The sequence below is a fragment of the Pongo abelii genome, chromosome 12, assembly GCF_028885655.2.
Source record: "Pongo abelii isolate AG06213 chromosome 12, NHGRI_mPonAbe1-v2.0_pri, whole genome shotgun sequence".
NCBI lineage: Eukaryota > Metazoa > Chordata > Mammalia > Primates > Hominidae > Pongo > Pongo abelii.
The window spans coordinates 23215738-23234175 of NC_071997.2; the positions used below are offsets into that span (position 1 = coordinate 23215738).

The 18438-nt window shown below is 43.3% G+C and overlaps 1 protein-coding gene across 13 annotated transcripts in view; it reads left to right on the plus strand.

Annotated features, from left to right (window-relative positions):
- The window catches only part of LOC112128528 (regulatory factor X8), a 103064-nt gene that overhangs the window by 30072 nt on the left and 54554 nt on the right, over positions 1–18438 (plus strand). For 5 of the 13 annotated variants that reach the window (XM_054547004.2, XM_054547020.2, XM_054547021.2 and 2 more), the window contains 2 exons: positions 4161–4284; positions 18266–18327. In XM_054547004.2, the coding sequence (XP_054402979.1) occupies positions 4161–4284; positions 18266–18327 (186 nt within the window). Of the gene's footprint in view, positions 1–3207; positions 3386–3420; positions 4060–4160; positions 4285–18263; positions 18328–18438 lie in introns of those variants that run through there. The other 8 variants (XM_063713299.1, XM_063713300.1, XM_063713303.1 and 5 more) reach the window with 6 other exon arrangements.

The following is an 18438-nucleotide window of genomic DNA, read 5'->3' on the forward strand; positions in this document are numbered from 1 at the left end:
GGTTCAAGTGATTCTCCTACCTCAGCCTCCTGAGAAGCTGGGATTACAGGCACACACCACTGCGCCCAGCTAATTTTTGTATTTTTAGTAGAGATGGGGTTTTGCCATGTTAGCCAGGCTGGCCTTGAACTCCTGACCTCAGGTGATCTGCCCATCTCAGCCTCCCAAGGTGCTGGGATTACAGGCATGAGCCACTGTGCCCAGTTGCTCATGACATTTTTCTTTAAAGAGTACTCAGAGGCTGGGCGCGGTGGCTCACGCCTGTAATCCCAGCACTTTGGGAGTCTGAGGCAGGTGGATCACAAGATCAGGAGATCGAGACCATCCTGGCTAACATGGTGAAACCCCGTCTCTACTAAATATACAAAAAATTAGCCGGGCGAGGTGGCAGGCACCTGTAGTCCCAGCTACTCGGGAGGCTAAGGCAGGATAATGGCGTGAACTTGGGAGGCGGAGCTTGCATTAAGCCGTGATTGCGCCACTGCACTCCAGCCTGGGTGACAGAGTGAGACTCCATCTCAAAAAAAAACAAAAAAAAACGAGTACTCAAAATGTGTGAACCACTGGCTAAGTATTTGTGCTCTGAAGTCAGTAATCATCAGATTGTTCATCACTCAAAGTGAGGAGAACATCATGAATGGTCTCAAAATCTTAATAATCCACCTTGTCTGATGGCAAGACCAGGAAAATAGTGTTATTATGAAGCTAAGCAAGGAATCTAGTGATCTGATTCACTCCAAATGTAGACAGGCTTTATTCCCAGGTGTATCACCAAAGGACATTTTGATGGCAGAGTATAAAACCCTTAACCAATGTCACCTGCCAGCAGTTCTGCCAGTCCCCATTCAGTCTCTCCTTGGAGCCCCAGGCAGTTGGAAGTCAGGCTCACCTACAGCAGGTGCTCTGTGCAGCCACTCTGCCAACATCAGCATCTTTCTTGCTTCCATTCCGGATTTTGATGGTAGACATAAAAATGATAATAATAAGAGCTTCTGTGTGCAAGCCAGGGTAGTGGGCACGTCATGTGCTTGTTTTCTGATCACAAATCTCTCAGGTGTCTCAGAGTCAGCATGGAAACCTGGGTCTTTGATGTTCAAAGCGCAGGGTAATAGTCACGATCATAATTTCCCATGTGTGTGGACACTGAAGGCTGAGGCAACTACTGGGTGACAAAGTCCACTTTCAAACCTTCTGCTTGTCCGGTTACTGTATGCTGACTGGCTGCCATTGGTCAGCCTCTGCGATTTGGCTTAGAATGTTGGGCAAATGACCACAGACACATGGTCAGAAACAGGATGAATCTCTTGGAACTGACAGGATCAAGGCAGCCACACAGGGCTCACATCCGAAGGCAGCCCTTTCTTTACATGTGTGGCATAGAAAGGACTCTTGGCCACAGACCTTTACTATTATTCTTATTAAGAGTATTATTTGGCCTTCCTCTTCCACTTAGGTAACAGGCAGGCTTGGTAGTATCATTTTGAAATTGGAGGACAGCAATTCATAGAGACTTAGAACAAATGAGCATCTGTCACAGGAAAGAACAATCAGCAAATGTGGAAAACTACAGTTCATTTTAAGGAGTTTGTATTTTTTACACTTCTTTTTTAAGGAGATAATTCCCTAACTAAATCTGGAGTAACTATGAATAAACAGAAGTGAGTTTGAATTCAATGCACATCACATTTTGCCTCAGTTTCCCGGATTTAGCCAACGTCTTTCTGTGATACTTCCAATATTGAGTTTTTCATATATCAACAAGTAGTGTCTTAACAAAAGAAATAGAAGGCAGGTGCAGTGGTTTGTGCCTGTAATCCCAGCACTTTGGAAGGCCAAGTGGGAGGATTGCTCGACGATGGGAGGTCAACACTAGCTTGGGCAACATAGTGAGACCCTGCCTCTACAAAATTTTTTTTAAGTATCTGGACATGGTCACACGCCTGTAGTCCCAGCTATTCAGGAGGCTAAGGCAGAAGGATCCCTTGAGCCCAGGAGTTTAAGGACGCAGTGAGCTATGATTGCACCACTGCATTCCAGAGGGAGTCTCTCTCTCTCTCTCTCTCTCTCTCTGTCTACATACATACATACATACATATACATATACACACACACATATATATATACTGACTATATATATGAATCTGCCACTCCCCCATCCCACCATCCCATCAATAGATATCACCCTGTACTCAACCTCGAGCCAAATAATTGATGCAGTAGCAGCTGCATTTAAGCCATTGTGAAGTATCTGAAGTGTCAGGCTCCCACAATGATTTAGGGAAGCATCCCAGAAAAATCTACTTCCTTGATGCCTGTGCTGGGTTGAATAGCATCCTCCCAAAAAAAACTCATGTCCACCCGGAACCTCAGAATGTAACCTTATTTGGAAATAGGATCTTTGTAGATGTAATTGGTTAAGTTGAAGTCATCCTGAATTAGGATGGGCTCTAAATCCAGTCACTGGTATCTTGATAAGAAAATTCACAGTGCTACTAGCCACACACGGTGACTCACGCCTGTAATCCCAGCACTTTGGGAGGCTGAGGTGAGTGGATCGCTTGAGCCCAGGAGTTCAAGACCAGCCTGGCCAACATGGCAAAATCCGGTCTGTACTAAAAAAATACGAAAAAGAAAAACAATAAAATTCACAGAGATATGGACACACAGGGAGAAGGCTGTGTAAGACACAGGCAGGGACTGGAGTGAAGCCAAGGAACACTGAGGATTTCCAGAAATCAACAGAAACAAGGAGAAAAATATCAAGCAGGGTGTCCCTCAGAGCCTCTGGTTGGAACCGACCTTGCTGGCACTTGGATTTTTAAGCTTCCAGCTTCCAGAACTGTGAGAATACATTTCTGTTGTTTGAGGCCACTGGGCCTGTGGTAATTTGTTACCCCAAGGAAGCATTGCAGGGCCAGAGATTCCCCCATTCCTTATGTCCATGTGTCTTTTTTTCTGGGAAGCCAGTGGGGTTAACAATTGTGACTATGTCCTTTAGTGCCCAAGGAAAGTAAATTTGGGCCTAGTGTGCCTCATTCCGGAAGATCAGCTGTATACTGCCTATATACCCAACTAGAGCAAAATACTCATATTATGCTCTAAAAAAACAAATGCCAGGGAGATGTATTGTCTGTAAAGTCTCTGCTAAATAAATATTCCTCTTTGTTTAAGAGTTATACTGGCTTGCTTTGTGTATTTTTTTTAAAGAACGACAGTCTATCCCACTGGGAAAGGAAGGTCGTGGCTGGATGTCACTACGGACGCTCTCTGACCCAGGCCACCTTCACCACTCACCCCCACACTCACATACTGCTGCTGGAACAGGCACCTGGCTGTCCCCAGGGGCCGGGGGTGGTCTGTGAACCTCAGCCAGAGCCCTTCATTGGTAAGGAATACACTCTGCCCCCAGACCAGGAGCATTTGGGTAGTTGAAGGTCCCACTTTGAGCAGAGGTCACAGGCACCGCAGGTGCGTTCACAGGCACTGCTGCATTCTCTCTGTGCTGCTCTGGCTCTGTACCAATAGGGAAGAAAGCAGAGCCAAAGCACTCTGCCTCTCTTGGTGTGTCTTTGTGTCTTGCGTTTTACACCTCATTGCAATTCAAAGACTCCAAACATAATGGCCTGCCCTAACCACAGGGGTTTAAGAACCATGCAAGCAACTGCTTCAGAGGAACAGGGATCACAGAGGGAAGGATGTGAAAATGGGGCCTGGGAAGCCAGGTTGGCCTGCAGGGGTGATAGGATTTACCTGGGTATTGTTTTGTGTCTTATTCATAAAGTGGAATAAATAATTCTCCACTTTGTAGTTATGTAGCTCTTGGCTGTAACCTTTGTAAAGGTCTATGAAACAGCGTCTGCTGAAGTCCTAATTTGAACTTCTTTTTAGCATGCCAACCTGCCAGGAAACAAACAAAAACAGAAACACGTTATGCGCTTCTGATCTTCTAAAAGCCGCAGTCAATATACTTAACACTGGCCTAAGGACAAATGGGTACATAGTGATGCCAGTTGTGAGCCTTCGCAGGGATTCATCCAATAAATTATACATGTTTCATAAGTATGGAATCTCATACACATCTTGACCATTGATTTTGTCAAAATATTTTGCTCTAGAAAAACAAATGCCAATTTCCTCTTCTTTGTCCTCCTCTCCTCCAGGTTGGTCGACAACTTCTGCATTTGCAAAGGGTGCAGCCTCCCTCGCTGTCTCATGTATGAGATTTACGTGGAGACCTGTGGGCAAAACACTGAGAACCAAGTCAACCCAGCCACCTTTGGGAAGGTAAGTTGTTGAAGATTAAGAACGCTCTATTCACTGAGTGCAAAAAAGGGAAGCAAGTTATTGGAGGAAATGTTGCAATGTATTTGAGTCTAATGGATTTTCAGTGGGTATCTTTGGCTTCCTTCCCACCAGCTGGTCAACATCCTTCAGCTAATTGAAGAGCCGTCCTGTTAGCCACTTCCCTTTGTCCACACTTCATAGTGAGGGGCCGCGAAGGATGAGGAATGGGTAGCACCTAAGGGAATGTAATTATGGCAGCTCCAAGCACTCCTCAGGGAGCCAGATTTGCTGGGATGGTATTCCCTGCATAGAAGCACCAAGCTCTGAGAGCTGCTTTGGCACCACACAAGCTGAGAGCCACTTTGTGATATCGGACAACTGATGTTTCTCATAATTTGGTTGTGCTGAGAGAACTTATTGGCTCTTAAAAGATCTCCTCTGGAGATTAAGATCTTCTTTTTTTTTTCCAAGACAGAATTTCCCTCTTGTTGCCCAGGCTGCAACAATGGTGCAATCTTGGCTCACTGCAACCTCCACCTCCCAGGTTCAAATGAGCCTCCTGCCTCTTGCATCTGTATGTCCAGGAGTGACCTTGCAGTGTCAGGGAGTGCATGGCTGAGTGACATCAAGGGATGTGGCCAAACCATTATCCTCCCCACAGCAATCCTGTGGATTTCAATTGTACCTGCAAAACATCGAAATGATTAGATCCATTCTTCCAAACACAGTCTTCATCTTTGAAACTTCTGGTCATTTGTGGAAACTCTACGTTTCTGATAGTCACATTATCTTCTAATATGGAGGCTGCTCACATATTTGAAACAACTGTTCACCTCTCCCTGTCTTCCCTTCACCTCCCTGCCCACCTGTTTTGTTATGACTTCAATTATTGATGTTTCTCTTAAAGGTGGCCCCAAGGGTGCAACCCACTGCCTCAGATGTGCTCAAAGGACAAGAGCACTTACCTTTTTTTGGCTACTATTGGCTTTTATTTTTCTGTATCTGTTCACTTTAAGCTTGTAGTCAACAGAAACAACCCTTAAGTATTTTTTTCTAAAGAGTTGAAACTAAGGTAAGCCTCCCAAAACAGTCTTGTAAACTGTAAAATATTAATACTCTATATAAATACAAAATGTTGTTCTTGTTATCAGACTGTTATCATCATGTAATTAACTATTTGGACCCAAGAGTAGTTATACTCTTATTCCTATTGTATTTTACCTCTTCAGTTTTTTGTGTTTTTTGTTTGTTTGTTTTTGTTTTTTGTTTTTTTGAGACAAAGTCTTGCTCTGTTGCCAGGCTGAAGTGCAGTGGCACAATCTTGGCTCACTTCAACCTCCGCCTCCTGAGTTCAAGCGATTCCCATGCCTCAGTCTCCCAAGTATCTGGGACTACAGGTGTGCACCACCACGCCCAGCTAATTTTTTGTATTTTTTTTAGTAGAGAGTGGGTTTCACTATGTTGGCCAGGATGGTCTCGATCCCCCGACCTCATGATCTGCCCGCCTTCCTATGTGCTGGGATTATAGGGGTGAGCCAGTGTGCCTGGCCACCTATTCAGTTTTGACCTGCAGTTCTATTTCTCACTATATTCTTGAATCATAGAATTCCCAACCTGCTTCATCTAGTCTTCCCTACCTGCTGAAGTGGCTATGTTTGAAAAGTGTGTCTTATCAAGTCATCCTGCTAGGTGACTCTAAGGCTTTCCCACTAGCTGGGAATTCCCCCAGCTGCTCTCATCCAGGTCATATTTTGCCATTTCATCACTCCAAATATTGGGAAACATCATCCAAGGCTGAGCTGAGTGCTGGGTATCCTGGCCCTGCAGCCTTTTCCCATCCAGCCATCTACTACCCTTATCAGAGGGAAGTGGGTGACTTTGGCTTGATGTGTTTTAGCTCCACGGGATTCCTACCTCCTTTTCTAACATAGCAAAAACTCTTTTTCATGAACTTTTAAAGATCTTTTTATAAGGCTGTTTCACCTTCATGGTAATTCCACTGCAAAGCATTAGAAAAAAAGTTAAAGGGACTCCAGTGTGTGACTACATGCAGCTAGGAAGCATTTTTTATCTCAGTACTCTCAGATTCCTCTAGAATTCCTCAAGATGCCAAGGTACTAACTTTCAGCTCTCATTGGAAATTTGCCTGAAAAATGGGCCACATCAGTTGAGCTGGTATTGGGAAGGGTCTCTGTGCTGCTGAATTTGTGACTAAATGGAGAAGGGAGGGGAAAGGAAAAGGATATGATCCCAAAGTATGTTTACAAGAGAAACAACCAAATCCGCAATTCTCACTTCCTCCCTCCTCCCCTGGGAATAGAGTCGGTTTCTCGCCAAGTTCCTGTGCAGATGTTGGAATGTTTCTTGCTCTTTGTGGCGGTACTGGGCATGTGATGGGTAAGGCTCATTCCGGGTACAAGTGATATTTTACATGGATTAGGGAATTTCCGGAAGGCTGACTTCCTCTTTTGAAATAACATTTGCTGATGTTTTTCTGATTATAAAAGGACTACATCCCTTTTGTAGGAAATGTGGAAATTAGAGGAGAATGTGTAAAAAGAAGAAAATGAATGCCAGCTATCACTTCCCTGTCCAGAGATACAGGCCCATGTGTGTAGTTCATTTGCAGATGTGCACACTCACTCATGCACACATATGGGACCGGCAGGAGCTGGAGAAGTAACCACATGGCGACTTCATCTTCCTGTTCTGTGTCTGAAGGTGTCCAGTGGCTGGTTCTTCCTCAGCTCCTGAGTGAGCATTTGAGCAATCAGCATGACCTTGCTGGAAACTCTTGGATGACACCAAGTTTTGTTGTCACTGTAACTACCCAACAATGTCATCAGTCTGATGCTTAGAGTACCCAGTCCCAGAAAATATCAAAACTCTGAACTCAGTTTAAAGTAGAGCTGTTTCCTCACCCCCTCCAGCTTGGTATCTTGCCACAGAGAACTAGGCCTGGGGCTTCTTCCCTCCCTCTGCCTCCTCCCACAGCTCACCAGGTGTGGCCTGACCCTTCTGGGAGGGAGAGAAGGAGGTAAGTGGCTGGACAGTACTTATTTCATGGCTGCAGGCTCTGGGGGCAGGCGGACCCTGTCTCCCGGTGGTAGTGTTCAGCATGCATCCCCAGGGACTGTCCCAGTGTGCATCCCCAGGCTTGGTGAAAGACCCTTTTCAGCGGTCACATGCTGCCTGCCCGGCAGGCTATCTGCCAGGGCTGCTGTGGCTGACTGCCTGACCAGGGGTCTCACAGGGCAGAGTCTGGGCTCTCCCACATGCCAGCTCTTCCATGGAGAGGACGCAGCCATTCTCAGCCTGCACAGACGGTGGATGAGCCGGCTGAACCCACAGCTGCACCCATCTCTTCCACTCTCCTGCCAGAGCTGCTGGCCAGCCCTGCCCTCACTGCCCACCAGGAGTCTGAGGCTGCTCTTTGAGTGACTCAGGCCTGAGGGGGCCCACACCCCTCCCACACCAGGGAAGAGGGTGGTCTCGAAGCCGGAAAGCCCCTTATGTGTCCTATCCTCTCTACCTCATTGTGGGGGATTAGTGTTAAGGGCTTCTGTAGCATTCTATAACCACATTTCAGCTAAATGCTGGAAGACAAAAGTCCCCTAGGGTATGTGTCTCACAATTCACTTTATGGCATGTTATCTGCTGTCTTTTTGCCTCATCCTGTCATACAGAGGCTGCAAGGCTGGATGGATTGAAAGATTGATGTGTGGATGGATGATGGACAGACAGATAATAATTAGACAAGAGGACCCCTGAGAAGACTTTCTTCTTCCTGATTTGATTTTTGTTTCCTCTTTGGGCCTTGAGTACTGCATGGCCTCTTATTGCTTCCTTACCTCCTGGCCACACCTATTATAAAGACTCCTTTTGACAAAGTCTTCTTCAGTTATTTTCACTTGAGTGTGCTGTTTCCTATTGGGACCCTAACTGATAAAAATAAATAGGTAGATAGACAGACACACAGGCAGACAGACAGATAGCCATCAGGTAACGTGGTAAAATTTTTAACAGCATCAAGCCTGGAATGGAACTTCTTAGATTGTAACCCTGGGTAAGATAACCATCTTGTTTCCACTTCATCGTATATAAAGTGAGGATATTAATAATAGTAATATTAATAATAGTATCTACTTCATGAGGTTCTTTTAAGAAATGAATGAGAAACAGATGTAAACGGAATAAAACAGTCCTGGGACGTGGAAAGCCCCCAAGAAATACTAACTTTTATCATTCTTTTTGCCTCAAATATCATAAGCATTTTCACATTAAGATATTTTCAAGTGCATCTTGTATAATAGCTGTGAAATATTTTGGGGGGTGTACCATATTTAACCATATCCCCCCCTTTTTTTTGAGGCAGAGTGTTGCTCTGTCACTTAGGCTGGAATACAGTGACATGATCTCAACTCACTGCAACCTCTGCCTCCTGGGCTCCAGCAAGCCTCTCACTTCAGCCTCCCAAGTAGCTGAGACTACACGTGTGCCACCACACCTGGCTAATTTTGTTTTGTTTTGTTTTGTTTGTAGAGACAGGGTTTTGCCAAGTTGCCCAGGCTGGTCTTGGACCCCTGGGCTTAGGCAATGCATCTGCGTCTTGGCCTCCCAAAGTGCTGGGGTTACAGGTGTGAGCCACCGCGCCCAGCCTAACCATATCCCTTATTGGAAATACAGGTTGTTTGTAATTTTCCTTTGTTTTAAACACCGTAAGTCCCCATCCATATCTGGTCATTTTTTTTAGGATAGATCCCCACATGTGGCCTGCTGAATTGCTTTTTGAAACCAACTATAAACAATTGCAGTCAGTTCCCATCCCTGATGATGATTCATGGTATTCTTACACAAATTCATAACATTCCTACCCCAGAAAACTTGCTGGGTAAAAATTAGAATTAGCTGTTTCTACTTGCATTTATTGGATTATAAGGTGAGGACTTTTGCATGCGCTTTGGTCATGTGTATGTTGTGTGTGTACATATTACCACCAGATCATTTTCTACTGGGGTGTATTTCCTATTGATTTGTTTGAGTTCTCTCTATGTTCAGGATATAATTTTTAACTTAATTATATTTTCTGCAAGTTATCCCAGTTGATTTTTTCATTTTAACTGTGTTGTGTTTGCTCTCTATATTAAAATGAAATCACAGGATAGTCTGGGGTTGGGGTGACTCAGTATTATCCAATGTACAGAGTGTTACTTTGCCAGACAATCAGGCACTTTACTTCTGCTTTTCTCTCCCAAACACCAGATTATTTCTCAGGGCTAGAATCTGAGCCTGCTGCATACTTTCTCATAATTTCTGTAGGTACTTAAGATGTGCATCTGGATTTTGCTTTGCAACTAAACATATAGGAAGGCTTTTCAATGATTTTCTTAAGTTAGAGGAGATGAAGTTGTCAGAATCTCTTGTTGACAACAGGAATTTCTAGCTTCTAATACTGCATTTAGATTTGGCTGACTTTTCCTTTTGTCTCCTGTCATTTTTCTTTTCTTTTCTTTTCTTTTTTTTTTTTTTGAGATGGAGTCTCACTCTGTTGCCCAGGCTGGGATGCAGTGGCATGATCTCGGCTCACTGCAAGCTCCACCTCCCGGGTTCATGCCATTCTCCAGCCTCCGGAGTAGCTGGAACTACAGGTGCCCACTGCCAGGCCCAGCAATTTTTTTTTGTATTTTAGTAGAGATGGGGTTTCACTGTGTCAGCCAGGATGGTCTCGATCTCCTGACCTCGTGATCCACCCGCCTCCGTCTCCCAAAGTGCTGGGATTACAGGCGTGAGCCACCGTGCCTGTCATCTCCTGTCATTTTTCTCCTGTACATTTTGGTTCTCCTTCCCTGAAAGACCCTCTGCATTTGGAGGCATGATCAAGGTGTTAATTGTGTCAAACTTGCCTACCCTGCTCTTTTTTCTTGCCTCCCCCTCATCCCAGCTTGTGTGGGCTTCCTGCAGGAAGAGGTAGGACCTGGAGTCAGAAAAGAGGAAAAATGGTTCAAATTTCCATCAAATCCCACTGCTTGGGAGCTAATTTAAAAAAAAAAAAAGAAAGAAAGAGGGATGCAACATGAAACCAAGCAGAAGCAAGGACTGAATGATTACGGACAGGGTGTAGAAAAAGAACAGAAGTAATTACTTGACAGCTCCAAACATCGTGGCTTCCCTGCTCTGTGTTTCGTAATTTCATGATAATCCAGGATTTCCACTCAACACGCATGTCGTGGATGCCACGCTTGTCATGAACCTCGCTGATTCGGAAACTAGACCAGACTTCTATTGGTCATAAGTGTAATGTCATGGCTCTCTAACAAAGTGCTGATAAACAAGATAGCATTCACTAATCAAACCCAGAAAGTGAAAACAAATTAGGCAAACAAATGGATAATAAAAAGTGAAAATGGGGTCTGGCTTCCAAGATGGCCGAATAGGAACAGCTCCTATCTGCAGCTGTCAGTGAGATCGACGCAGAATACAGGTGATTTCTGTATATCCAACTGAGGTTCCTGGTTCATCTTGTTGGGACTGGTTGGACAGTGGGTGCAGCCCTTGGAGGGTGAGCTGAAGCAGGGTGGGGTGTCACCTCACCTGGGAAGCTCAAGATGTTGGGGGATATCCTTTCCTAGCCAAGGGAAGACATGACAGACTGTACCTGGAAAAACATTTCACTCCTGCCCAAATACTGCACTTTTCCCAAGGTCTTAGCAACTGGCAGACCAGAAGATTCCCTCCTGTGCCTGGCTCAGTGGGTCCCACGCCCAAGGAGACTTGCTCCCTGCTAGTGCAGTAGTAGTCTGAGATCAACCTGCGAGGATGCAGCCAGGTGAGGGGTGGGGCAGGGCATTGGCCATTGCTGAGACTTGAGTTCATAAACAAAGCAGCTGGGAAGCTCGAACTGGATGGAGCCCACTGCAGTGCAACAAGCCCTACTGCCTCTGTGGACTCCACCTCTGTGGGCAGGGCATAGCTGAACAAAAGCAGCAGACAACTTCTGCAGACTTAAATGTCCCTGTCTGACAGCTCTGAAGACAGAGCCGTGGTTCTCCCAGCACAGCATTCAAGCTCTGAGAATGGACAGACTGCATCCTTAAGTGGGTTGCTGATCCCCACATAGCCTGACTGGGAGACATCTCCCAGGTGCATCCAACAGACACCCCATATGGTGGGTGCCCCTCTGGAACAAAGCTTCCAGAGGAAGGATCAGGCAGCAATATTTGCCATTCTGCAGCCTCTGCTGGTGATACCCTGGCAAACAGGGTCTGGAGTGGACCTCCAGCAAACTCCAACAGACCTGCAGCTGAGGGGCCTGACTGTTAGGAGGAAAACTAACAAACAGAGAGGAATAACATCAACATCAACAAAAAGGACATCCACACCGAAACCCCATCTGTAGGTCACCAACATCAAAGATCAAAGGTAGATAAAACCACAAAGATGGGGAGAAACCGGAGCAGAAAAGCTGAAAATTCTGAAAACCAAGCGCCTCTTCTCCTCCAAAGGATCACAGCTCCTCGCCAGCAACGGAACAAAACTGGACGGAGAATGACTTTGACGATTTGACAGAGATAGGCTTCATAAGGTCGGTAATAACAAACTTCTCCAAGCTAAAGGAGGATGTTTGAACCCATTGCAAGGAAGCTAAAAACCTTGAAAAAAGGTTAGATGAATGGCTAACTAGAATAAACAGTGTAGAGAAGGCCATAAGGGACCTGATGGAGCTGAAAACCATGGCACAAGAACTTTGTGATGCATGCACAAGCTTCAATAGCCAATTCAATCAAGTGGAAGAAAGGGTATCAATGATTGAAGATCAAATTAATGAAATAAAGTGAGAAGACAAGATTAGAGAAAAAAGAGTAACAAGAAATGAACAAAGCCTCCAAGAAATATGGGACTATGTGAAAAGACCAAATCTGCGTTGATTGATGTACCTGAAAGTGTCGGAGAGAATGGAACCAAGTTAGAAAACACTCTTCAGGATATTATCCAGGAGAACTTCTCCAACCTACCAAGGCAGGCCAACATTCAAATTCAGGAAATACAGAGAACACCACAAAGATATTTCTCAAAAAGAGCAACCCCAAGACACTTAATTGTCAGATTCACCAACGTTGAAATGAAGGAAAAATTGTTAAGGGCAGACAGAGAGAAAGGTCAATTTACCCACAAAGGGAAGCCCATCAGACTAACAGTGGATCTCTCAGCAGAAACCCTACAAGCCAGAAGAGAGTGGAGGCCAACATTAAACATTCTTAAAGGAAAGAATTTTCAACCCAGAATTTCATATCCAGCCAAACTCAGCTTCATAAGTGAAGAAGAAATAAAATCCTTCACAGACAAGCAAATGCTGAGAGATTTTGTCACCATGAGGCCTGCCTTAGAAGAGCTCCTGAAGGAAGCACTAAACTTGGAAACAAACAACCAGTACCAGTCACTGCAAAAACATGCCAAATTGTAAAGACCATCGATGTAGGAAGAAACTGCGTTAATTAATGGGCAAAATAACCAGCTAACATCATAATGATAGGATCAAATTCACACATAACAATATTAACCTTAAATGTAAATGGACTAAATGCCCCAATTAAAAGACACAGACTGGCAAGTTGGATAAAGAATCATTGCCCATCAGTGTGCTATATTCAGGAGACCCATCTCATGTGCAGAGACACACGTAGGCTCAAAATAAGGAGGTGGAGGAAGATCTACCAAGCAAATGCAAAGCAAAAAAAAGGAGGGGTTGCAATGCTTGCCTGTGAGAAAACAGACTTTAAACCAACAAAGATCAAAAGAGACAAGGAAGGCCATTACATAATGGTAAAGAGATCAATTCAACAAGAAGAGCTAACTATCCTAAATATATATGCACCCAATACAGGAGCACCCAGATTCATAAAGCAAGTCCTTAGAGACCTAGAAAGAGACTTAGACTCCCACACCGTAATAATGGGAGACTTTAACACCCCACTGTCAACTTTAGACAGATCAATGAGGTAGAAGGTTAACAAGGATATCCAGGACCTAAACTCAGCTCTGCACCAAACAGACCTAATAGACATCTACAGAACTCTCCAGCCCAAATCAACAGAATCACCACATCACACTTATTCCAAAATTGACCACATAATTGGAAGTAAAGCACTCCTCAGCAAATGTAAAAGAACAGAAATCACAACAAACTGTCTCTCAGACCACAGTGCAATCAAATTAGAACTCAGGAATAAGAAACTCACTCAAAACCGCACAACTACATGGAAACTGAACAACCTGCTCCTGAATGACTACTGGATAAATAACAAAATGAAGGCAGAAATAGAGATGTTCTTTTTGAAACCAGTGAGAACAAAGACACAATGTACCAGAATCTCTGGGACACATTTAAAGCAGCGTGTAGAGGGAAATTTATAGCACTAAATGCCCACAAGAGAAAGCAGGAAAGATCTAAAATCGACACTCTAACATCACAATTAAAAGAACTAGAGAAGCAAGAGCAAACAAATTCAAAAGCTAGCAGAAGGCAAGAAATATCTAAGATCAGAGCAGAATTGAAGGAGATAAGAGACACAAAAACCCTTCAAAAAAATCAATGAATCCAGGAGCTGGTTTTTTGAAAAGATCAACAAAATTGATAGACCGCTAGCAAGACTAATAAAGAAGAAAAGAGAGAAGAATCAAATAGATGCAATAAACAATGATAAAGGGGATATCACCACTGATCCCACAGAAATACACACTACCATCAGAGAATAGTATAAACACCTCTATGCAAATAAACTAGAAAATCTAGAGGAAATGGATAAATTCCTGGACACCTACCCCCTCCCAAGACTAAACCAGGAAGAAGTTGAATCTCTGAATAATAGATTCTGAAATTGAGGCAATAATTAATAGTCTACCAATCAAAAAATGTGCAGAACCAGATGGATTCTACAGCCAAATTCTACCAGAGGTACAAAGAGGAGCTGGTACCATTCCTTCTGAAACTATTCCAATCAATAGAAAAAGGGAATCTTCCCTAACTCATTTTATCTGGCCATCATCATCCTGATACCAAAGCCTGGCAGAGACATAACAAAAAAAAAAAGAGAATTTTAGACCAATATCCCTGATGAACATCGATACGAAAATCTTCCATCAAATACTGGCAAACCGAATCCAGTAGCACATCAAAAAGCTTATCCACTATGATCAAGTCGGCTTCGTCCCTGGGCTGCAAGGCTGGTTCAACATACGCAAATCAATAAACATAACCCATCACATAAACAGAACCAATGACAAAAACCACATGATGATTATCTCAATAGATGCAGAAAAGGCCTTCAGCAAAATTCAACAGCCATTCATGCTAAAAACTCTCAATAAACTAGGCATTGATGGAACATATCTCAAAATAAGAAGAGCTATTTATGACAAACCCACAGCCAATATCATACTGAACGGGCAAAAAGTGGAAGCATTCCCTTTGAAAAGCAGCACAAGACAAGGATGCTCTCTCTCACCACTCCTATTCAACATGGTGTTGGAAGTTCTAGCTAGGACAATCAGGCAAGAGAAAGAAATAAAGGGTACTCAGTTAGGAAAAGAGAAAGTCAAATTATCCCTGTTTGCAGATGAGATGGTTGTATATTTAGAAAACCCCATCTTCTCAGCACAAAATCTCCTTAAGCTGATAAGCAACTTCAGCAAAGTCTCAGGATACAAAATCAATGTGCAAAAATTACAAGCATTCCTATACACCAATAACAGACAAACAGAGTGCCAAATCATGAGTGAACTCCCATTCACAATTGCTACAAAGAGAATAAAATACCTAGGAATACAACTTACAAGGGATGCGAAGGACCTCTTCAAGAACTACAAACCACTGCTCAATGAAATAAAAGAGGACACAAAGAAATGGAAGAACATTCCATGCTCATAGATAGGAAGAATCAATATCATGAAAATGCCATACAGCCCAAGGTAATTTATAGATTCAATGCCATCCCCATCAAGCTACCAATGCCTTTCTTCACAGAATTGAAAAAAACTACTTTAAAGTTCATATGGAACCAAAAAGGAGCCTGCATAGCCAAGATAATCCTAAGTCAAAAGAACAAAGCAGGAGGCATCACACTACCTGATGTCAAACTATGCTACAAGGCTACAGTAACCAAAACAGCATGGTACTGGTACCAAAACAGATATATAGACCAATGGACCAGAACAGAGGCCTCAGAAATAACACCACACATCTACAACCATCTGATCTTTGACAAACCTGACAAAAACAAGCAATGGAGAAAGGATTCCCTATTTAATAAATGGTGCTGGGAAAACTGGCTAACCATATGTAGAAAGCTGAAACTGGATCCCTTCCTTACAACTTATACAAAAATTAACTCAAGATGGATTAAAGACTTATATGTAAGACCTAAAATGATAAAAACCCTAGAAGAAAACCTAGGCAATACCATTCAGGACATAGGCATGGGCAAAGACTTCATGACTAAAACACCAAAAGCAATGGCAACAAAAGCCAAAATTGAGAAATGGGATCTAATTAAACTAAAGAGCTTCTGCACAGCAAAAGAAACTATCATCAGAGTGAACAAGCAATCTACAGAATGGGCGAAAATTTTTACAATCTACCCATCTGACAAAGGGCTAATATCCAGAATCTACAAATAACTTAAACAAATTTACAAGAAAAAAACAACCCCATCAAAAAGTGGGCAAAGGATATGAATAGACCCTTCTCAAAAGAAGACATTTATGCAGCCAACAGACATATGAAAAAATGCTCATCATCACTGGTTATCAGAAAAATGCAAATCAAACCACAATGAGATATCATCTTATGCTGGTTATAATGACAATCATTAAAAAGTCAGGAAACAACAGATGCTGGAGACGATGTGGAGAAATAGGAATGCTTTTACACTGTGGTATATTAGTTCAACCATTGTGGAAGACAGTGTGGTGCCGCCTCAAGGATCTAGAACTAGAAATACCATTTGACCCAGTGATCCCATTACTGGGTATATACCCAAAGGATTATAAATTATTCTACTATAAAGACACATGCACACATATGTTATTATAGCACTATTCACAATAGCAAAGACTTGGAACCAACCTAAATGTCCATCAATAATAGACTGGATTAAGAAAATGTGGCACATATACACCATGGAATACTATGCAGCCATAAAAAAGGATGAGTTCATGTCCTTTGCAGGGACATGGATGACGCTGGAAACCATCATTCTCAGCAAACTATCACAAGGACAGAAAACCAAACACTGCATGTTCTCACTCATAGGTGGGAATTGAACAATGAGAGCACATGAACACAGTGCGGGGAACATCACACACTGGGGCCTGTCGGGGGGTGGGGGACTGGGGCAGTGATAGCATTAGGAGAAATACCTAATGTAAATGATGAGATGATGGGTGCAGCAAACCAACATGGCACATGTATACATATGTAACAAACCTGCATGTTGTGCACATGTACCCTAGAACTTAAAGTATAATAATAATTTAAAAAGTGAAAATGACTATCACATTAGAAAAAGAGGAAAATGGTAAAATTATAGCATTCTCACAGGTTGGACTATGATGCCAACCTGTGAGCCCAATTATAACTATGGTTCATAATTCCCTGTTTCCAGAGAATTTTTTATGACAAGGGGAAATATCCGTGGCATAATGTTGAGGGAAGAAAGTAGAATGCAAAACTGCAGACATGCTAATTGTGTGATGCCAGGTATTAAATATGAAACCCAGAGAACACTTACACATATTGGGGCTTTGAAAAAAAGACTGGAGGAAATTACATTGAGGGTTTTTTGTTTTGTTTTGTTTTTGAGACCAAGTTTCACCCTTGTCACCTAGGCTAGAGTGCGATGCACTCTCAGCTCACTGCAACCTCTGCCTCCTGGGTTCACGCCCAGCTAATTTTTGTATTTTCAGTAGAGACGGGCTTTCACCATGTTGACCAGGCTGATCTCAAACTCCTGACCTCAGGTGATCTGTCCATTGTGGCCTCCCAAAGTGCTGGGATTACAGGCATGAGTCACCATGCCTGGCCAACATCGAGATTTAAATGGCATTTTCTCCAAGTGATATGTTTTCTTTTTTTCTCTCTTTTTTTTGAGACAGAGTCTTGCTCTGTCACCCAGGCTGGAGTGCAGTGGCATGATCTTGGCTCACTGCAACCTCCGCCTCCTTGGTTCCATTGATTCTCCTGCCTCAGCCTCCAGAGTAGCTGGGACTACAGGTGTGTGCCACCACACCTGGCTAAGTTTGTTTGTTTCTTCCTTTGTTTTGAGATGGAGTCTCGCTCTGTCACCAGGATGGAGTGCAGTTGTGCGATCTCCGCTCACTGCAACCTCCACCTCCCGGGTTCAGCCTCCCTAGTAGCTCCCTGCCTTAGCCTCCCTAGTAGCTGGGACTACAGGCACGCGTCACCATGCCCAGCTAATTTTTGCATTTTTAGCAGAGACGGGGTTTCACCATGTTGGCCAGGATGTTCTCAATCTCTTGACCTCATGATCCGCCTGCCTCAGCCTCCCAGAGTGCTGGGATTACAGGCGTGAGCCACCATGCCCAGCCTTTGTATTTGTAGTAGAGACCAGGTTGTAGAGACAGGGTTTCACCATGTTGGCCAGGCTGGTTTCAAACTCCTGACCTCAAGTGATTTGCCTGTCTCAGCCTCCCAGAGTGTTGGGATTACAGGCAGGAGCCACTGTGCCTGGCCTCCAAGTGGTATGTTTTCTTTTTGACACTTGTCTGATTTTTTTTCCCCAAAAATTTCATTTACATTTATTTTCTTTATTGTTACCTTATTACTTTATTATTATATTTATTTTCTTTATTGTTTGCTTATTAGAAAAGAGGAAAAGGAATGTCATTTAAATATTGTAAGACAAAAAATTGGAAGTTTGTTTCTAAGTTTTCAAGTTGCAACTTTAAACCTGGTTTATTCTTTTAGCTTGTGAGATTGGTTTTACTGGACCTTGGCACTTGGAGGCTGGGCACTAGAGGAAGCGCCAGGTAAGTTGAGAATTTTTGTTTTATTTCAAATGTTAAAAACCAGGATTTGGAAAATCACAAAATGAACGATAAAAAATGCAAAACAAAGCAAACTATAAATAACAACTCTTA